A 21,369-nucleotide genomic window follows, 5' to 3' on the forward strand; every position below is an offset into this window, starting at 1 on the left:
ATTTAATATTAAAAACCAACTCTAATTTTTGTAGTCGTCAGTAAAATCGAATTACCCATATACAAAAGATTTGATTTAATATTAAAAACCAGCACTAATAATTTGTAGTTTTCATTAAAATCAAATACAATTACTGTACTTTTGTGTTGTCTAAATAGGTTATACAAATATATAAAAATTCTAATGTGGAAAATAGATATCTATAACATAATATTATATTTGTAAAATAACTTGCCATATTATCATACTACGCAATTTTTTGAGAGCATTATTATCTTTCAGTAGGAAAAAATTTTGAAAAACTGTGATTTTATCGCGGGTTTGATTTGACTGAACTGATTTGATTGCGGATATAGTAAGATTTAAATTGAAGTCTATTGAATCTATAACGGGACAAGTCCTGTTTTAGAACGGACGCATCCAATATCCTCGACATTTCTACAAGACGTGTATATGTTAGTGTCGAGTGAGAGCCTTTAAATTTTACAAGATGTTACACAACTAAATTGTATTTTAAAAGTTCTCCATTGACATTTATATAACTTAAAAAGTATGAATATCGAATGTTTCCAAGTCAATAATTTGATCTAATGCTACAACTCAAGTAGAAAAATAACTGGGAAAAACTGGTTACTGGCCAAAAATTGAACAAATACGGTTTTATTAAGCTTTTGTTTTACTAATTTTATTTGTGACTATTAGAAACTGGCTAGAAGCTAGAAATTAGCTAGATTTCTGTTTAGTTACTATCTAAAGAAGCATCGCAACTGACCAAATACTGGTTAATATAATATAATCAAAATTCTAGATCAGTTATTGAACAAATTGATGTTCACGAAGATAGTATTAAGATATAATAAAAACATTCTAATTCTATATTTGTGTACGAGCATGACGACTTATCTTGCCCGTGGGTGTGGAAATTTTTGTCCTGTACAGTTAATTAAACTAATAAAACGAATTTTGTACTTTATATTGCACCTCTCCAGTTAAATAGAAGGGCAGGATAGCTGATGAAATTATAAAATATAACACTTTTTTTTACTAATTTAATTATCTATAAGCTTAATAATTGTAAATGTGGAGACTTATGGATTTCTCATGCTTATAAATTCACCAAGGTTATCATCAATGTTTTTCGCTAAAATCGCATGGATATGTAATACGGCTAACAAATTGTAAGTTAGTTAGCTACTACCAATTCTGCAGTCAGCAACAAATAAAAATTATACAAGATTTGCGCGAAAGGAATTATGTATCGAGCAATGCGGTTGCGGTGATTGATCCATGAGATTCCAGATAACACAAAGTCTAAAATTGAGATTGAGAGAACATGAAATGTTTTAAAAACTCTAAAATATATCTTGAAGATATTTTTATGAGAATCGTCCAAAAAACATTTTAAAGATTTTAGACTTTGTGTTGTCTGAAATGTATCAATTCCAGCTACTTTACCCCTCGATGCACATTCAGTCTCTAGTCTAGTGCCCAGTTACGTCGAGAAAGGAGCCCTCAAAGCTTTTGAACATTATCGAAGAAATCTACCGAGATGGCTTAAAAAAGACATAATCTAGCTAGAGAGAGAGAGAGAGAGAATATGAAACGTGAATAGTGTATAAAACTCTTATGTGTTTGTTTTTTGTCTTTGATTATTTATGTAGTTGTCTAGTAAGTGAAATTGAATATAAGTACAAATGACAATAAATGTTAATAAAAAAAAAGCAAATATTACATCGTTTCTTAATAATTATTGAAAAATTATCATCTTTGATTGTTGCCAAAGACGTATAGATTTATCTATTTTCTTTAAAATTTATTTTTTTAAATAAATTCTAGAAATTATCAGTATATTCACGAAGGAAAATAATCATATTTAAAAAATTTTTTCATTTTTTTTTATATAAAGACTAAAAAATTTCAATAACGTAGCTCATTAGTTTCTTTTCCCTTCTGTCCTCGTGGTTAATTAGGTAAACTTTTAAAAAGGGGAATAAAAAATTGAAAAAACATGAATTGCAAAAACATTTTAAATCTTGTGTTGTCTGGAACGTAACGGTTCCATTAGCTACTTTATCCTTCGACGCACATTCAATCTCTAGTCGATGCCCAATTTCATCGAGGAAGAAGCCCTCAAGGCTTTCGAACATCGCCGAAGAGATCTACCGAGACTATTTAAAAAAAGACAATTTAGAGAACATGAAACGTGAGTAGCGTGTAAAACTTTTATGTGTTGTTCTTTGTCTTTGGTTATTTAGTCAGTTATCTGTTGACTGGCAAGTGAAATTGATTATGACAGTAAAGTAAATGACAATAAAATAAATGATAACGATAAAAAAACAAATATTACGTCATTTCTTAATGATTATTAAGAAATTATCATTTTTGATCGTTGCGCGAAGACGTTATAGATTTATCTGTTCTTTAAAATTTATTTTTTAAAATAAATTCTAGGAATTATCAGCTGTATATTCGCGAAGAAAAATAGTTATATTTACAATTTTTTCATTTTCCTTTATAAAGACTAAGAAATTTCAATAACGTAGCTTATTAGTTTCTCTCATCTCCTTTTGTGTCCTCGTGGTTAATTAAGTGAACTTTTAAAAAGGGGAACATTGTCTCTCTCCAAATGAATACATTTACGGAGGCGTCGCAACGTTTTCACAGAACGGTCGGTTATTGCTTTCTACTAGAAACTTTTCACCAAGTTTGCTCGGTTATGGTAATTCTGCTGTGGTCTGTCTCAACAATAGGATCGTGTTTCTCTTGGTCGAATTAAATCTCTGCTTGAAAAATATTACAATGCAAAGGAATTTTTTAAACATTTAATGCTAAATAAGTAAATTCTAATGTACATTTGTTACTAGAAGTAGGGAGAAAAATTAAAATAACGTTTGGATGACATAATGCTTGCTAATGTAATAAAATGTAAATTCCTGCAGTGACGTTGTCCTGCGCTCAACTAACTGTGCGACGTATTCAGTGATGAGACGAATAATCTTACAGAGAGAAATATGCAAATTACAGCGTTTCCAGCTAAGTGCAAGGCTGTGTAATGAATTTGAATTGCGTTTAACGTATAATTTCGAGCAACATTTATCACGAAATCTAATATTGTCTCTTGCTTGTTGGTGGAACAGCATACATTCTTCACGTTAGATTGTCCTATGTAAATTTTACTCCCATTATCGTGTTGCATTTATAATTCCTTTAATGTTATAATAATTTTTTATTTTTTATATAAAATACACTTTTTTACGATAGTGTAGTAGTAAAACGATAGTGTAGTAGTATAGTAGTAAAACGATATTGTAGTAGTAAACGATAAAATAATTTTTAATTATATATAAAGAACGCGCAATAATTTATTAATATACTAATTTAAACAAATTGTTATTTCTCATGCGCATCCTCTGAAAATAGGAACATTATACGTGTTACATGACTACCTGGCTTATATAACAGATTGACTACTAGTTCAAATGGAGCGCAGGCGAAACGTCAGACAAAAGAACATTCAGTTTCTTAAATTACGACCAGTAGTTTGGATGAAGGATACACAAGGATTAAAGACAACAACCCTTTACAGAAAGAAATATGATACGAGAATGTGAGTAAGATAAAGTGTGGCATTTACCATATAAATAACGCGCTCGGAACGCGTTTCGAGAGATGAGGAGAATATTGAACTGTGATTAAGCATAGGTCTAGTTTGGATTCTGCAATGTTACGTTTTTTATTGTATGGTGTAGAGGCTTGGACCCTTGACGCGATGTGTAAGAGAAATACAAGCTTTTGAAATGTGGATTTATCGCAGAATACTGAAAATTTCTTAGATTAGAATACATAACGCGGAGATACTTCGAAGAATGAGAAAAGCAGATGAGATCCTTGACACTATTAGGAGAAGGAAATTGGAATATTTCGGGCATGTAATGCGTAATCAAAAATATCACTTGTTGTATCTCATAATACAAGACAAACTAATCGGAAGACGTGGTCTCGGCCGGAGGAGAACATCGTGGCTGAAGAATTTGTCTTCGACAATGGTTTGGGCTCAATATCACATCTCTTTAGAACAGTGATAGGCAAAGTGAAAGTTACTGATCGCCAATGTCCTTCAAGGACAAGGCACATAAAAAAGAAGACATTGAACATGTAACTAATTGTAATGTTTATAATACAGATGCGTTACTTTTGGATTGCCGCTTTTCTTGATTGCAGTTATCTGACTACACGCGGCACACATCTCACTTTAGTTGTAATTTGGTGTGTTCTTATAAGACTTAACTACAAAAATGCACATACATGTTTTATACATTACAATTAGTTATATATCCAATTAAGGAGGTCGAAACATTTACTATTGTATTACCTATGTAGTAAATGTATTTATATTAGCAATTGTGTGTTTAATTTATGTTTCACTTAATTTTATATATTTAATAACTTCTTTGCTTTTTATTACCACAACTAATGTATGTTGTCAAGAAATCGTCCTTTCCTCACACTGCAGTTTTTGCCTTAATACGGCTGCGTTATACTTTAATTTCTTAAGGATTCTGTTAGTTGCCCTTGATAGACAAACTCATGGGTCTATGATTAATTATTTTCCAAGATGCACTATGTACGCCAGCAGCATCAAGAACGTCTTGCTTTTGTGAAATTATCTTTAAATGATACTTTAGGAGCTCTTTAAGATCTATGACACCTGTCAAACGGTTCATTACCTCTCAGTGAAGAATATTACTGAAAAATATCTCATCTTTGAATATCTTTTTCATTCGTTGAAATTGTAAAATTTAAAAGTGACAAATGATAATAAAAATACATATTCTTATTTAATACCGCGTAAGACAGAATTTTAAATGAAAACTTTAAATGATTTAAAAGCGATTATTTTTATATAAATTGATATTATAATTAACAGCTTACATCATTTGATATATTATTTTAATTTCCTGTTTTCTTTACATTGAAATTAATTAGTTTCTTTCGTTTTCTTTATATTAACTGCAGGTTTTATTAATTTACACTATTGAAAATATGCAAAGTGCATATCTAATTAATTATATAATTATTTGTCTCTCATCCGTGCGCTTCTTTTCTTTCTGCAGATTTAAACAAAGACCAGTAAATTCGTCTTTTTGCGCAAGGACAAAAGGCATTTTTTTTCATGGCTTGCATCTATTTTTTTCTTTTCATTGTTTATAATTAATATCTGTGTTTTCAAACTTCACCGACGATACTGGTCGTTATGCAAAGTCTTTGTTTTTAGATTTTCTTAACTCGTTAACGAAGTTTATATAGATGAAGAAGAAGCGTATGAAAGAAATGGCTTATGACTGTTTTGCTGCATCGGCTGCTTTATATTCACATTGGTAACCTGGGTCACAAGCTCCTCCTTTTTCTTGCACTGTGTCTTTCAAGAGTATGCGTACCTCGCAAAGTTCAAATAAATGCGTCGATTCCATCGGATAAAAAGTGATGCACCAAAACAAAACGTTTTTAAGAGAAAAGAGTAACATGACGGGGAAATGTAGTTTCTACCGTGGTGCAACCAACATTTTTCTTCCCTTTTCTCCGCAATACCAATCGATTTCCTTCTTACCAATTTCCGCGCTTATCGGTGACTCCGTAACATCTTTACTAGTTTCTTTATAATGCTTTACATCTTCCACCACCTGCGTCAAAACGTACTGATAATATAAAATAAAACTTAAGTTTGTTTTTAATGAACATTAATTACTTCGGATAATTTTGTCATAGTTTATATTCTTTGTTGCAATTACTTCTTACTTTAGATTTCTTGATATTTTATTTAACTTGTTCTAAAAATTCTTTTATTTTCGCATTACTATTTCCTTTATCATGACTGACGTCTGAAATTGCTTCTGTAGGAATTGGAAATGTAATAGGGAGTTAGATGTTAATACCTACATTCTCTTTGAACGTCCCTGCGGCCTACTTGTCATATCCGTTTATATTCAGTGCCAATGGGAAATCATAAATATATTACGTCACGGAATGATTTAGCAGAGCTATATAATGTTCTTAAAAAAGAATTACCTAAGTCCTTATATAAAAATTATTTTTAAATTCTTTACCAATAATCACTAGCATATTGACTGTACGTCATCCATATATAAATGACATTCAATTTTATTAAAAATTGTCATAAAAAAATAATGCTTCTTACTCTCTTATTTTCGAGAAAATTCCCTCATTCAAATATAAATGACACCAATTTTTCGAAGAAAATTTGGTGTCATTTATATTTAAATAATAGAATGCTCTCGAAAAAAAGTTCATACATGAATAATGTGTATGACGTGGCGGTTAGTACGTCAATAGTATATTTCTTTTTTATAATATTATATTTATATAAAAAAAATGTATGCATTTTTATTAAATATTATTAATATTCTGAAATATTTTGCCTTTCAAAAAGTTATTATCACGTTATAAAAATAAAAAGCGTAAAAAACTAACCAACTCTTTCTCTTGGCTATCATATTTTTTGAAGCTTTTAATTGATTCTATCCAATGTTACAATTTATTTGTTAACAAAGAACGATTTTTTTTATAGCTGTAACAATTTAATAATAAAAAGAAAAAGTCTAGTATAAAGGATAAAGATATATATATATATATATATAAGCAAATCCACATACATACACATTCCATACAAACATTGCACACTAATAATTATTTAGAAAAAATATATTTCTCTCGCAGAAGTGAATGCAGTTTTTTTCCGATACTATGACGCAATGTTACGCAAATATACGATATTTTCTACTGATCAATAATCCAGTTATAGTCAGCTATTGGCGCAGAGTTTTTACGTAAATTATACTCTACGTTTAGAATAACAAGAGCTATATTTCTGTTTTTCTAAATTATAGTACGTAACAATCTTGAAAATATTTGCAAATACGTAATATGCTGCAAACGTCTTACGGACGAATAATGGTTATAATGCAAGAAAAGTATTCGCGTCAAGAGAAAAATATGTGCTTAAAGAAATCGACCGCTGGGAGGGCGCACTAAAAAGCGAGGTGAAAAAGCGGAGATTAAGAAGGGAGTATGCAGCATCCCTTATCTTGTAACGGTAGCAGTAGATATCGCATGAAACGACGTGGGGGAGCTACATTAAGAGATAAAAAGATTTCTGAACCGTAGAATTTACGACCAATTTCGTCTACCGACGCGTTATTCCCGAGTGCGTTAACTCGCGCCTGACAATCGCATAAAGTACTTTCGGCTGTCGGCCGCATTTTGTTGGCGCCATAGCAGAGAACGTTCAGTGTAAAAGCCACGCTCGTCTGCTACACACCGTGACGAGCGATGAAATAATTACGAGAATGTAATAGTGGTTGGACTGAATTACGAGGACAGTAATTGATTATTAGTGACAAGGAGAATCGTAACTGAAGTTAACTGTAATCTCAGTATAATTGATAAAATATAGCTTCATCCGTAAGTTGGAAAGTTGCATAAAATCATAATTTTCTTTTTTTTTCTTGTAAATAAAAGTATCTGTTTATTTTGCTTGCACTTTTTGCATATAAAATCTCCGTTCTCTTTTTCTCCAAGATTCAAATATACATTTATCTCGTTTTAAGTGCAAAAGTTTTGGATTTCTAGGAAAACAAATAAATTTTATGATAATACCGCGCGCGCGTATTAACATTTCTGTTGGGGAGAATTTTACTATTGAGTGCAACAAGAAATGTATGAGGGAAAATAAATATTCCGCTGGGGAAATTGGTGATTGCGCGATGAAACTTTTATTTTATTACCGTTACCCTTACGGCAGAGCAATAAAACTTAAGTTACAACGTTCTAATGTTTCAAAGCGATTCCGGCATTTTGTGGTGCGCGGTTGTTTACCTGGTGCTCGAGTTTACCCTCTTGTGTTGCTGGACGCGCATCGCAGTACGTGTATATATACGTTTCGTTGACTTCATGCATATGCAGATCTAGCCACATTATGCATTTGTTGCATGTGCAGCGCGTCAAATTGCGTCGCGTTTAGTTGCTATGCGGAAGCGAATGTAATCTCCCTAGATCTCACGAAATAAAATGGAGTTTCGACATGTGGAAAAAATATGGACATAGTATATCTAGATTGAACGTGTTGAGGAATGATGGGTGCACATAGAAAAAGTCTCGCTTTTATTTTGTGCTCTTTACGTTCTCTCTTTTTCACGTGTAAAAAGAGCGAGAAGAAAAACGCGAATGAGCGAGAACGGAAGGAATACAAGTAGAAGAGAACACAAAATATAAAGCAAGTTCTTTTCTAAGTGCACCTCGAGCCCTACTCCACAAATAACTGCGAATACTCGGTCTAGATATAGGATGCTTTCCTGCAAGAGACATAGATAACACAGTGAAACACAGTGAATCATTTTCACCTTTGTGGCAAATAACATCGGCAAACAGCAAGAATGTAATGATTCACTTTGTTATACTGTGTCATCTGTTTCTCTTGCTGGAAAGTACCCATACTATGTTTGTGGGAAAAGTCATCCTGACCAAGAATGACTGGCTATTGCAAATGTACTATTTTGCGATGCATTTACGAAGTTTCACGCGCGAAATGTTTCTGACGTCACGCAACAATTGATCTTTTTGTTTGACTTTAATTGATACTTGTAAATGCGTGGAAAACTTTTAACTTTTTAATCCACATATCTTTTACCAATATATATCTTGTTACCAATAAACATTCAATTTTATTGATAAAAAGTTAATTATAATATTAGTAATATAAGTATTATAAAATCGGCACATTTTTTAATTTTTACATAATATTTTAAGTTTGCTTATAATATTTGACTTTTAATTTTTTTTTTAAATCATATAAAAATATTTTTAGTACAATTTGATGTTTTATTTCTTGGATTCGTTATATTGGATCTGTCATTTTGATTCGTCAATTCTTATGTTTCGATCTCATTTTTGTATTTAAAAATAATAACTGCATATAATGTACATCGTATTTAAAAAAAATCAGACTTTAAAGAATTAATCGCTGGGGTCAATTCATATCTAAATTTAATATTACCAAGAGTTTTCTTCGTATTCGCGCACGTACAGTGTTCAATTATATCCTGCGTTCCATATTTAAGAGAAAATATCCTTTTCTTTTAGAATGTAATTATAAATACCTTGAAAGTTTTAATATAAGATATTAAATAAATAATATTGAAAAAAATAGATGATTATGGACGCATGTTAATAAAAATTAACAATTGTTATTGTTGCAGGGTCGAGAAAAACCGAACCTCTGAATGATGTGAGAGGAATATATGGACGGACACCAAACAGACTGGGCAGATTCGGCGAAATCACGAACACGTGGCGGGACGTAAAGCGGGGTGAGTCAATAAATCATGTTCCCATTTACGGATTAAATAATTTTATTAAAAAATCATACGTAAATCGGTAAATCCATAAAATTGCAAGTCAGTCTGATATATTAACGTTACGTATAACACAGTGATGTACGGATAAAGAACTATACATTCCCGTGTTTAAAGCTTTATTTTTTTCTAAAATGGCTTATAACCACATATATTTTTTTTGCAACTTAAACATTGTTTTATACGTTACTATTTATGGAATTTTAAACAATAGTACAAAATTATAAATGTAAAATTAGGTAGCTGTAAGCGTAATAAAAGTTTTTAATTTTTGGTGAAAGCGGATTATTCTGTATAGTTTAACAATGCTATTGTATCACTTTATAAATCGCAGTGTTGCTACATTGCTAGGAATATGCATTCTCAATTCTGGTTTCGACCTAGTTTCGAATAACGTGCGCTGCATTTTTGTTTCTAATGGAAAATTGCGTTTTCGATCGGGGGCCATTGTACACGAAAAATTGTAGTAATGAAAATAAATGATCTTTAATAAATAAAATCTTGTGTATCAAAAAGAATGAAAATTGTCACTCTTCTTCAAGAAGTGAAATATTTTCACTCTTCTCCAAAATTGGCTGTATTTCCATTCTCTTAGAGTGAGATTTCACTCTAAACAATTTAGAGAGTGTATTATTGATTAGATAAAAACAAAAATGCGTTTCTTAAATATTACAAGAAATTTTATAGTTGACCGCGCGCACTGAACAGTATTAATGCTCCCGTGAGCATAAGAAAGGCACACTTTTGATCCTTTTTATCCTAAGTTGGAGAGCACTACTTTCTCTCTGATAGTTTCCCAAATTCCCAAAGGACTCTGCCTATAAATATGTATGGTGGCGTCTCCAATTTCCTAGGAAAGAGCTATCGAATGCCGAATACATTGCTTGAAAATGCTAAGCAATCTCTCTACAGTGTGCTCTAATTATACCGCAGTTACATCGATGAGGTCATTTAATCGGGAATTCTTTCTTGCAAATTTACTTACAAACTTTTCTCATGATTAACATCCCTTATTCAAAGTTACTCTAATCCAATTGACCTTATTTTACAATTTTGTCAATTAACAGAAACAGATAAATAATACTACATATTGCAACTTGATATAGAATTATGTTGTAATTAGATAAGAAAAAATATACTAGTTATTAATGTAAACAAATACATTTTATAGTTTTTTATTATTATTTCAAGTAGTAAGGTAACGTCTTATTAACGTTAAAGACATCATTAAAACGTTATTGAAACGTCATTTGACGTCACCTTGCTATTTGGGATATTGTATCACATAGCGAGAAGTAAAATATCTGCTTATTGTATTTGTTGCTTACAATGTAATTACGGTAGATTTATTCGATTTAAAATTGAAAGTTATATGTGTAATGCATTATTTGTGGTTTCTTCCAGCGTTAAGCCTGCTGTGCGTAAAGAAATTTTCCGGCAGCGCGACAATGCTGGAGGCGCCGCCCGGAAGTCGAGAAGACCTCGTAGAGGCAGCAAGAACTCCTTGTACACCCACCGGTAGGTGACGTCGACGCTTTATCATAAAGTTCGAAGGGAGTTTCGGTAACTCACGAAATTTATTAGTCCGCGTAAACACGCTCCGTTATGGTTCTGTGAGCTCCAAAATAGATGGCCACGGCTTGACGCCATTGTACATTGTTGATAGTCGTGATTACATGAAGTAAAATGTGAGCGAATAAAACTTGGCGAATTAAGAACTTTGCCGTCGCTATTTGTGCATTCAAAACAAAGAAAGTGTATTATCGAGTTATTGTACCAATAAATTTAACAGAAATAATTCAAATAAAGGATCTAATGAGTAAATTAATAAATTTAGTTAAATATGTCACGATTGCTTCACGCGATTGTATCAATGCAATTATACTAATTTGAATAATAATAAATGAAATTATAAAATGACTTTCTTGTTACTTAAACTAAATTTGAGGATTATATGTCGAGTTAGGAAATATTATAATAGTCTCGTACAGACAAACACACATACACCTATACATCCGCATTCAAGCACAAAAAGCTATTTAAGAAACGAGATTCTGATGTCAGAAATTTTCCGGTACTAACTCGATAAGCACAAATCCCTCCATCATGTATTCATGTCCGCCCTTCAAACTTTATCACCGCATCACGACGGCTATCACTCACCTCCGAAAAGCAATCTTACAAATTTCCGCCAACTAGGATACGACGAGTTACTTCCTCGTTACGTCTCATCAGATTGCATTCCGAGGCTCCCGTCTTTGCGAACGCAATAAATTAGTTTCTTCTTATCTTCATCTCTATCTGATAATTACAGTTTTGATAATATCGTTAGAAAATTATTATCGAGAAATTTTCTGTCATAATCGTCTCTCGACGCATTCATTCTTTGTACCAGTGTCGTAAAAGCATTTTATCGCGTGGGGGAGGAGGGCGCAGACCACGAAACGCCATTTCCTTTCCTAGACCGATATCGTCGACACTGGCGGTAATTGACACCGTTTTCACGGCTAAACCGCTTTCCAATTTTCCCCTTATTTTCACGATGTAATAACTTACTGAGCCTAGAGTAAATTTAGTTAAGGGATGGGTCAAGGGGGTGAAAAGGCTATTGGCGGCGGCTACTAACGGTATACGTGTACACAGGCGTCTTCTTTAGAAGCTGCCGTCGAGATAAGCTCTCATTGGCGATCGAAGCGTAATCACTATAGCTTCCTGAAATAGCGCGTCAATCCCTTGCACCGCTGAGAGTCCTTGCCGGAGGAACTTCGATCACTTGTCAGTAACGGAATAGCTGTAGTAAGAATTATGATCGCGGCGAACTTAATCAAATAAAGTTAATAATTGCAACAGATAATAACTGCCATTAAAATTAAAAGGTTTTTAAGCGTTCGGTCAAATTACAAAAATCACACCAGCTATATAAGGTGCATTCGGGGAGACACTATTAGCGTTATTTGTGTCATTCTATCTTCATTGTTTATTAGGCGTAAGATAAAAACAAAGATAAAAACAAAGATAAAAACTCCTCGAATGCAGTCATAGAGTATTAGAAATTCAAACTGTAATAATTAATAAATATATCTTCTTTCTTTTTAATTGGTTTTAAATTCTTAATTGGCTTGACTATTAAATTCATTTCGGTGCTGTATATAGAATTAAAACACACACAAAGATGGATTTAGTTTCGTAAAAGCAATGTGTTTCGTACAGCTAGTACCAGCGAACGCAGACCTATACCACTTGAAACGATCGATTCGCTTTTCCTCGCATTTTTGGTCTCCATTTTTCCGCAGCATTGGGACATCATAAATCTCACGAGAAAGCACTCTCGCGAGTGTTATCTTACAAGCGAGTGACGCACACGATGATGATCGAGATGCAGATCGAAAAAATTGGCGCCGCTACAGGATAAAAGCGTCTGAGAGTCTTGCGGGACGCGATCCTCTCGTGTCCCGTTTCTCGGCGTAGGATTTCCATCTTTGTATCATAAATCAAAATGTCATCCAATTCGAAGCGGTCGCCCGTCTTCTTCTAATTCTCTCGTGAGCCATCACTGTCGGTATCGTGTACAAATAAATAACGACCGATCGAAAAATGTCGGCATGTTATAAAAAGCTCGATCTTGAAAAGTTTCGAAAGTTTCTGTTCTTTCTTCCTTCTTTCCTTACCCTTCCCTTTCCCTTTACCCCTTACCTTTCGCCCCGTAATTATTCCCGTGTTCGCGAGGCAATTTAGAAACTTTGATAATTACGTGGAATTAAGCTCCTTAAAATTTATAACACGACCAGCTTGACACATTAGCAATATAAGGAACAGAATAGACGATTAGAAGAAAAATGCATACAAGATAAAGAAAGATTGTTACTTTTTAAAGCTTCTTGAGACACGAATAATAATTTATATTAAATATTTAAATTTATATTAAATGGAATAATGATTTTTTTATACTAAATTTTGGCTGCGCTAGTAAACACTATCACGCTATTAATGTCTACACTCTAAATTTCTTGCAGTGAAATCTCACTTCAAGAGAATAAAAATGCAAGAAAGTGAAAATACAAGCACTCTTGAAAAAAAGAGAATGAAAATGCAACCACCCGTAAAAATATTTTACTTCTTGAAAAAAAAGTGATGATCTTTATTCTTGTTAGAGTGAGATTTCACCACTTTGAAATGAAAATTCACCCTAAAAAGAGTGAAAATTGTCACTCTTTTTCAAATATTTTTACTTTTTTTTCAAGGGTGATTATATTTTCACTTTCTTGGAGTGAGATTTCACTGTAAGAAATTTAGAGTGTATTAATATTTTATAATGTTAGGTCTCATATGAAGCACACTCCCAATAATAAATATAATTAAAGCGTATACATTTTTTCAGTGATTAATCCGTTACGTTAATAGTTAAACTTTAACGTTAACAATTTAACTTTTTAACTTAAAATCTCACGGGATTATTTTTAACCTGATCGTTCATATTATCGATTTTCTAAAAAAAAAATACAGTAGCGATTATACATTTATTTTAATACATAGCATATTATTATTAATGCAGTCCATAACGTTTAAGTACATCAGAAAATAATGTGCGCTTCTCTCGTGAATTCAACATCGAACGAAGTTATAATGCGGTAACAGTTTGCGACGAACGAGTCAACGCGCACCGAAATTAATAATAACGCGCATGAGGGCATCCCGCACCGTCTGTTGTATTAATTAATATGAAATTCTAGATCAGCAACTGTCACGCCAACAGCAGAGCCGTTTCCTTGTATAATTAATAATGATCCTCGAAGTTACCGTAAATGTAGGCGTTTTGTTACAAACTCGGATAAATGCAGTCCGCAATGCGAAACATCGTTAATGATATTTGAAGATAGGAGAAATTTAAATAAGAATTATTAAAATGTAGAAGCGCATCTAGTGTATCGAATACATTAATTATTTTTGTTCATTAATATCTTTCTTTTTTTGGATATTAAAAAAATTCAAGTTTAAAAAGATATCAAATTTGCTCTGATTGAATTAACAACGATATTTAAAGCATTTAAAAAAAAAAAATTTATAAAACAGCATGTTATATGTATAATATTATTTAACGATATTCATAAAAAATATAATAAAATATTGAATATAAGACATATTACAAAACTTAATTGACTTGCTAATTATGTAATTGTTCATAAGATGATTAACGATTAAAGAACTTGAAAATATTATTGAAATTATTCAATCAGAGATTTAATCTTGTAATATTTTGAAGATAACAATAACGAATCATAATTCACAAAATCGAATGAAAGCTCGTATTGTGTATAATAGAAACAGATAATACGCTCCCCTGAAGCGGTACGCATCCTATAATCGAGTATATTGTTATGATTTCTAGTACATTGTATTGTATTCTCTTTCTCTCTTTCTTTCTCTGTTTTTCTTTTGTATGAGGCATATTGCATGTTTCCATATTTATACGTGTAGGCGATTATATAATGAAAGTACCGATAACGTGTTCCAAATACAATTTATTGGTGATAATTGACGAAATGGATTACATGCGCGAATCGCGGCTGCGATTACTATCGACATTTTTCCTTTTCCTGTATCATGGAGAATTCGATATCAGCCGTAACAAACTGCTCGATCTAATTAAACTCGCTGATCGGAAGGGACATGACATTTGTATCGCGCAAATGTTTGCAAATAAAAACGATCGTCCTCTACTCGATACTCGAGAGCTAATCGAAAATAGTTTTAGTCATTTAAGTATCGTACTTACTTTTGTTTATATTTATCAATTAATTAATCATTATTAGAAATTAGATCTATTATTTGTTATTAAATTTACTTCGCAAAAATGACTTTTACATCAAAATAATTACAATGCAATTGTCATTTTTGTGTGCTGATTATCCCTTTATTAAATCTTTCACTTAAAATAAATATTTATTACTGCATCTTGTACATTGTAAAATATTGCATGCACAAGTAACAAAGAATAATGTTATGATATACAAGTTAAAAACAGTTTTAATGAGTATGATGTAGTAAGAAACAATAACAATTTTTTATTTATTCGTACATATTGTGATGGTATTAGCTACATTTTTTCATATTTCTAGTATCGCGAAATCTAAATTTGAAGAAATATTAAAGTAAAAATATATGTATAATTATATATATTGCAACTTATTTATTGACAAACTTTAATTAGTAACAGAAATTAATTATCTATAATGAATTCTATGAAAAGCATTCAACATTATTATTATTCCAAAAGAATCTAATTATTGTTTATTCAAATTAAATGATATTACTCTTATTATTCTAGTTGATACGTTTTTCCCATTTTTGATAAAATAATTAACCCTTTATTGCAATTCGCTTTACGTGCCTTTAAATAGCGAATATTTAAACGATTTATAACTCTGCCGGCAATATTTACTAAGCAAACAGGCGAGAAAGTTATTACATAATTTGTGATGCATTATTACAATATACCATGGTAAACTTCTCCAAAGCAAACTTTTGCGATACATCCGGTAAAGCAAGCGGGTTCTTGTTTGCCTAGCGTGATGCTATCGGGCAATAACGATGATGGCGTTAAGTCATGCGTGCGAGCTGACTTACTGAGGGTCAATAGCGCGTCGCGAGTTGTGGCATTTGGTATCGGTTTTGGTCAAGGAACGAGATCAAGTGAATGACTCGTTATAGGGCTCTGGAACTCGGTTTTAGGAGCAAATACATCGAGGTCCACTTGGCTAACATTGAATAATTCATCAGGGTCCGACCAAGCGTCTATACGCCATCAGTACTATTCCAATATAGCATTGCTCCGTTCATCACGGGCTATTGATTGGGGTGACGGTTTTCTATTCTCTCTGCCCATGTCTGTGTCATCTACACATCAGAAATGAATATGCCGCGCTTTGCTAAGAGTAATACACGTTGTCTATAAACGGATAGATATCTTTTTTAGATTCATTACGTTTTCTTACGTCGTTTTAATAAAAATCTATAATTATATTAGTTTAAAGGTCTAACAAAAATTGCCTTTTTAGTATTAATATTTCATTATTATATTGATAATTTTATCAAAATTGAAAGCTTTGAACTCTATAAGATATTACCATTATACACGGAGATTATTGTATTTTATCTACCATATGTGTTAAATAGAGAATACATACGACAAAAAAAAACACATACTGTCATAAAAATATATAAATGAAGAGTTATGAAGAGATAAATTAAAGAAATATACATAATGTATAAAAGAAAAAAAAAATTAAAGAAGTAATTTTTAGTAAAGTAATATTAGATACTTTTTATGAGTAAAGTTTATTAACAAGAAACCTCGTCAAAGACGTCAATTACGAAATAAGTTTGAGAAGTATACCTCATAAAGTCTTGGACTTTAACAATTTAAAACGCTAGTAAATACGACGAAAACGGAAAGTTAATTGAGTTCAGTTATCGTTATGATAACTTCACAGCAGAAGCGGTTTTTAATAAAGTTTGAGAATATATTATTAAAATTAGTATACATAATCTTATTCAAAAGTAAAGTGAGTCAATATGTTGTACTTGCATTATCATTTGACTGTTTAATTATATATTGTATATATATATATATTTATTCATTAGAAATGTATGAACTATTAAGATAGAATCAGGTACTCTCCTAAATTTCTTGAAGTGAAATCTCACTCCAAAATAATTAAAATACTGTCACTATTAAAAAAGAATGAAAATCTGTCACTCTTATTCAAGGGTACAAATTTTTCACTCTTTTTCAATAGTGATAGTATTTTAACTCTTTTAAAGATTTCATTCAAAAAAATTTAGAGATTCGTTTCTATTGGAATTGGAATTTTTATGTTTCGAATCCCAACTATTCGAAAATTTTAGATCTAAGATTTCGAATATGAATTATAATATATATATTGACAATCTTATAAAAATATATTTCCCACTAATAAATAAAATAGTATATAATTAATATTATTTTTCTTACATAGAAATCTTTTTTATTATCTATATTTTATATTTATGATTTTGTATATTTTTTGTATATTTTTTGTGTATTTATGATTTTGTATATCTATTAATTTATTTATATATTAAAAATTAATTTAACAGTAATTATTACGTTGTTAATTAGAAGCTGTATTTAATTTGATTCGATTCAGCGCTAAAAAATCATGATCGTACATCTTTAGTACACGTAGTATTTTACAATGGATAAGATATGATACAAATATTTATTCTTGTCGTTAGTAATGAACTAATTCAGCAAAAGCATAATTATTCGCATTTACAACTATCCTCATTTAACGAAGGGATTATTTTTGCGAAATTTATTTAAGGATTTAAGAAGAAGGGCAGGTGACAGATAATCGAAAAAAAATAAAATAAATTATAAGCATATACCTGGTGCTTACCGATAAACGCCGGGTGACTTTATGAATCGCCGTTTGCGCGAGACAGTTTAAATGGGTGCAAAAAATGGCTCAGTAACAGGTCGCGAGCAACGATTGTTTATCAACCCCTCGCGGAGCGCATTGACTGACAAAAACTCCGCACGTATCTCGGTGCAATAAAGTTCGTCATTGCGCGAATATTTGTTCACTGTGCGATATTACTAAACGCCACAATCTACCTCTCTTAATCTGGAATCCAAAGGGCGTCATGTGTGCGTGTGAAAAGATTGAATAACCTCTGCTGAAAAAATTCTACCATGTAGCTTGTCCACCATAAAGTTTAAACTGTCCAACTGTTATCACGCATGTGTAGTTTTTTTTACATTTCGTATTTTACACGAACGAATTTCGCATATCGTGTTCTTTTTGGTGTTTTAACTTTTAACGACGGCTTCCCAATGGAGCGGCTTTTTTTGCGGGAGCCATTTTCCGCAGTTTTATGTCGTGATTTTCGACATTTCTACTATCTGCTTAAAGCGCAAAAACATTTTCTGTAAAGGCGCATTTTTTTTTATTAAGTTTTCAATCCTAGCGTAATTTTGAAATGTTAAACTAATTTGACCTTTAACCTATCGCGTTGTCATATCAAATATAATTCATAACGTTACGCCCATATTTGGACTAATGTAGATGAACGACCAGATTCTGCGGTTGTCCAGATCGTGATTATATAGATAGATATACATGGAAACCCGGAAGCCTCGTCATGTTTTAGCGACTTCTATGACTACGTTTACACGGACAACGTTAATCGGGTTTAATAACATTCGTAGTTGGAAACTGGCTAATCAGTCATTCCATTCTTCAGAGGTATGGCTATGATTGACCAGTTCATAACTACGGATGTGATTAAATCCGATTAAGAGTGTCCGTGTAAACGTAGACTATGTTGCTTATACTATTATCTATTTGCATCAATTTCAATATCTATTTTGCGAATCGATTTATCCCGAATACTGAAAAATAATATTTTAGAAAAATTATACATCAATTTCTCGTTACATAAAATAAATCGCTTCGCAAAGTTGATAGAAAAAGCGATTCATCTATTTACAAGGAATTATCCGTAGAATTTGTGTTCCTATAAAAATCTCCTCATATCGCATTATTTGGGATTATTTAATTAACTAGTTTGTGTGTGAATGATAAATGTACAATGAATGCGTAATGAACATTACGCGACAAAGTAAGATAAAAGATTAATGGATTTCTCTAACAATATATTAGAGTCTTTACAGCACACCGATAAGATAAAGCAAAGCTTAATTTTACTCGCGAGATCATTTGTCTCTCTTGACGACTTGAAATTCTAAATTTATAAATTACGAGATGTTACTTTTCGACATATTTCTTGGCGCACTGATGATTGCGACATACGTAAGGTCGTGAATTATTTGGCTGGACGTAGCATCCGACCTTTCTGGTACAATATTGATTCGATCTTCTGGCACGACGTGCTCGAGCTTGCAGCATAGAATTTGCATATGGAATTACAAGGGTACGTTGCGACGGAGCAACGTATAACGAATCCGTGTTTGCCGTTTGATTGTACGGAAATTGCATCGGGCGTCGACGTGCGCGCAGTTGACAAGCATGATTTCCTGGACTTCGTGGAACTTCGATCCTGTGATCGGTCTGTCAATGCTGAAATGCACCTGAATTTCCGCGAATGGACGAAATGAAACAATCTTGATAGCTGAATTTCGATAGTAATATTTCAAAATAATTGCTAGAACTCGAAAAATTAAAGAATATTATCATTTCGTATTCCTTTCATCACAATAGTTTCCAGAAATTAAATTCTATTCAAATATAACGTATTTTATGTAAATAAAAATAATGTTTCTTCTCATAACTAATTTTCACTACACGTAATCAATTTATTTAAAGCTTATTTTTTTCAATAATGTTATATAATAATATATAAATAATACATATATAATTTAGTGAGTCGAATTATGAAGCATCAAAATAGTAATTATTTTTGTGTCATGCGTAAATCATCATTGTACAAGTAATATTTAATAATAATTAGCCTAATAAACCTATTTGAGCCAAACACAAGATATTTATTGTGTGAATTAAAAATTAAACAATTAAACAATTACATGTATATTAAACGTAAACGTTTCGACCTATGGTTAAAGTCCTTATCAATATTTCATTATATATCGTATCATCTATTGACACACTTAATACGCGTTAAAAATATATATAAATTGTCCAACTATCTATCATGGTATTGTCCAACCGCTTTGTAGGTCATCAAATTCGCTAGTTTACTAAATACAAACAGATTTTAATATGTATATATATAGTATACTGATAGCAATTATACTTAATGTCTAAAACTAATTAACTTACATAATTGCACAAGCGTCATTGGTTTTTTTGAATAATTTTATATGTTCCATGAGACTGATAGGTTCCCTAAATTATACACAAATGAATTTGATCAAATTTCACCAATTTTCATTATTTCCAAATTAATTTAAACATTGGTGCATAGCCACTTCATATTACATAAACTTACATAAAACAATAAAGAGTGTATTCAAACGCATAATTTCCGTTCGGTAGTTACAAGTCGACTGAGCAATTTCGAGTAACAGGAGAATAAGAAAATATATATATTACAATGTCAATGTGGTAAACTTAGTAATAATAATAACAAGGGATGGAAACAATTAGTTTTCAGAAAATAAATCAATATATGCCGCATTAAGATTCCAAGTATCATTTTGTAAATTTAAACCTGCTTTTTGTTTTTTAATATGTATTATCTCGAATAGCAACCTCTTATATTGGATTTTCTCTTTATCTAGTATGTGTAAATTGTCCCAATCAAATTCATGAAAACATTCCAATCGGTGTTGTGTAATAACTGACAATTGAGTCGTATTTCTGTTAATATGATTTCTATGTTCATTTATGCATGTTTTTAGACAATATAAGAGGTTAAGTTTCAATATAAGAGGTTGCTATCCGAGATGATACATATTAAAAAACAAAAAGCAGGTTTAAATTTACAAAATGATACTTGGAATCTTAATGCGGCATATATTGATTTATTTTCTGAAAACTAATTGTTTCCATCCCTTGTTATTATTATTACTAAGTTTACCACATTGACATTGTAATATATATATTTTCTTATTCTCCTGTTACTCGAAATTGCTCAGTCGACTTGTAACTACCGAACGGAAATTATGCGTTTGAATACACTCTTTATTGTTTTATGTAAGTTTATGTAATATGAAGTGGCTATGCACCAATGTTTAAATTAATTTGGAAATAATGAAAATTGGTGAAATTTGATCAAATTCATTTGTGTATAATTTAGGGAACCTATCAGTCTCATGGAACATATAAAATTATTCAAAAAAACCAATGACGCTTGTGCAATTATGTAAGTTAATTAGTTTTAGACATTAAGTATAATTGCTATCAGTATACTATATATA

The 21,369-nt window shown here is 31.5% G+C and overlaps 1 protein-coding gene across 2 annotated transcripts in view; it reads left to right on the forward strand.

Annotated features, from left to right (window-relative positions):
• LOC108724788 (uncharacterized) overlaps positions 1-21,369 on the forward strand; it is a 140,339-nt gene that overhangs the window by 99,713 nt on the left and 19,257 nt on the right. For both annotated transcript variants that reach the window (XM_018451402.1, XM_018451401.1), the window contains exons 3-4: positions 9,273-9,383; positions 10,833-10,946. In XM_018451402.1, the coding sequence (XP_018306904.1) occupies positions 10,877-10,946 (70 nt within the window). In that variant the 5' untranslated portion in view covers positions 9,273-9,383; positions 10,833-10,876. The remainder of the gene's footprint in view (positions 1-9,272; positions 9,384-10,832; positions 10,947-21,369) is intronic.

Source organism: Mycetomoellerius zeteki, unplaced genomic scaffold (genome assembly GCF_001594055.1).
Source record: "Mycetomoellerius zeteki isolate Tzet28-1 unplaced genomic scaffold, Tzet1.0 scaffold310, whole genome shotgun sequence".
Taxonomy (NCBI): Eukaryota; Metazoa; Arthropoda; class Insecta; order Hymenoptera; family Formicidae; genus Mycetomoellerius; species Mycetomoellerius zeteki.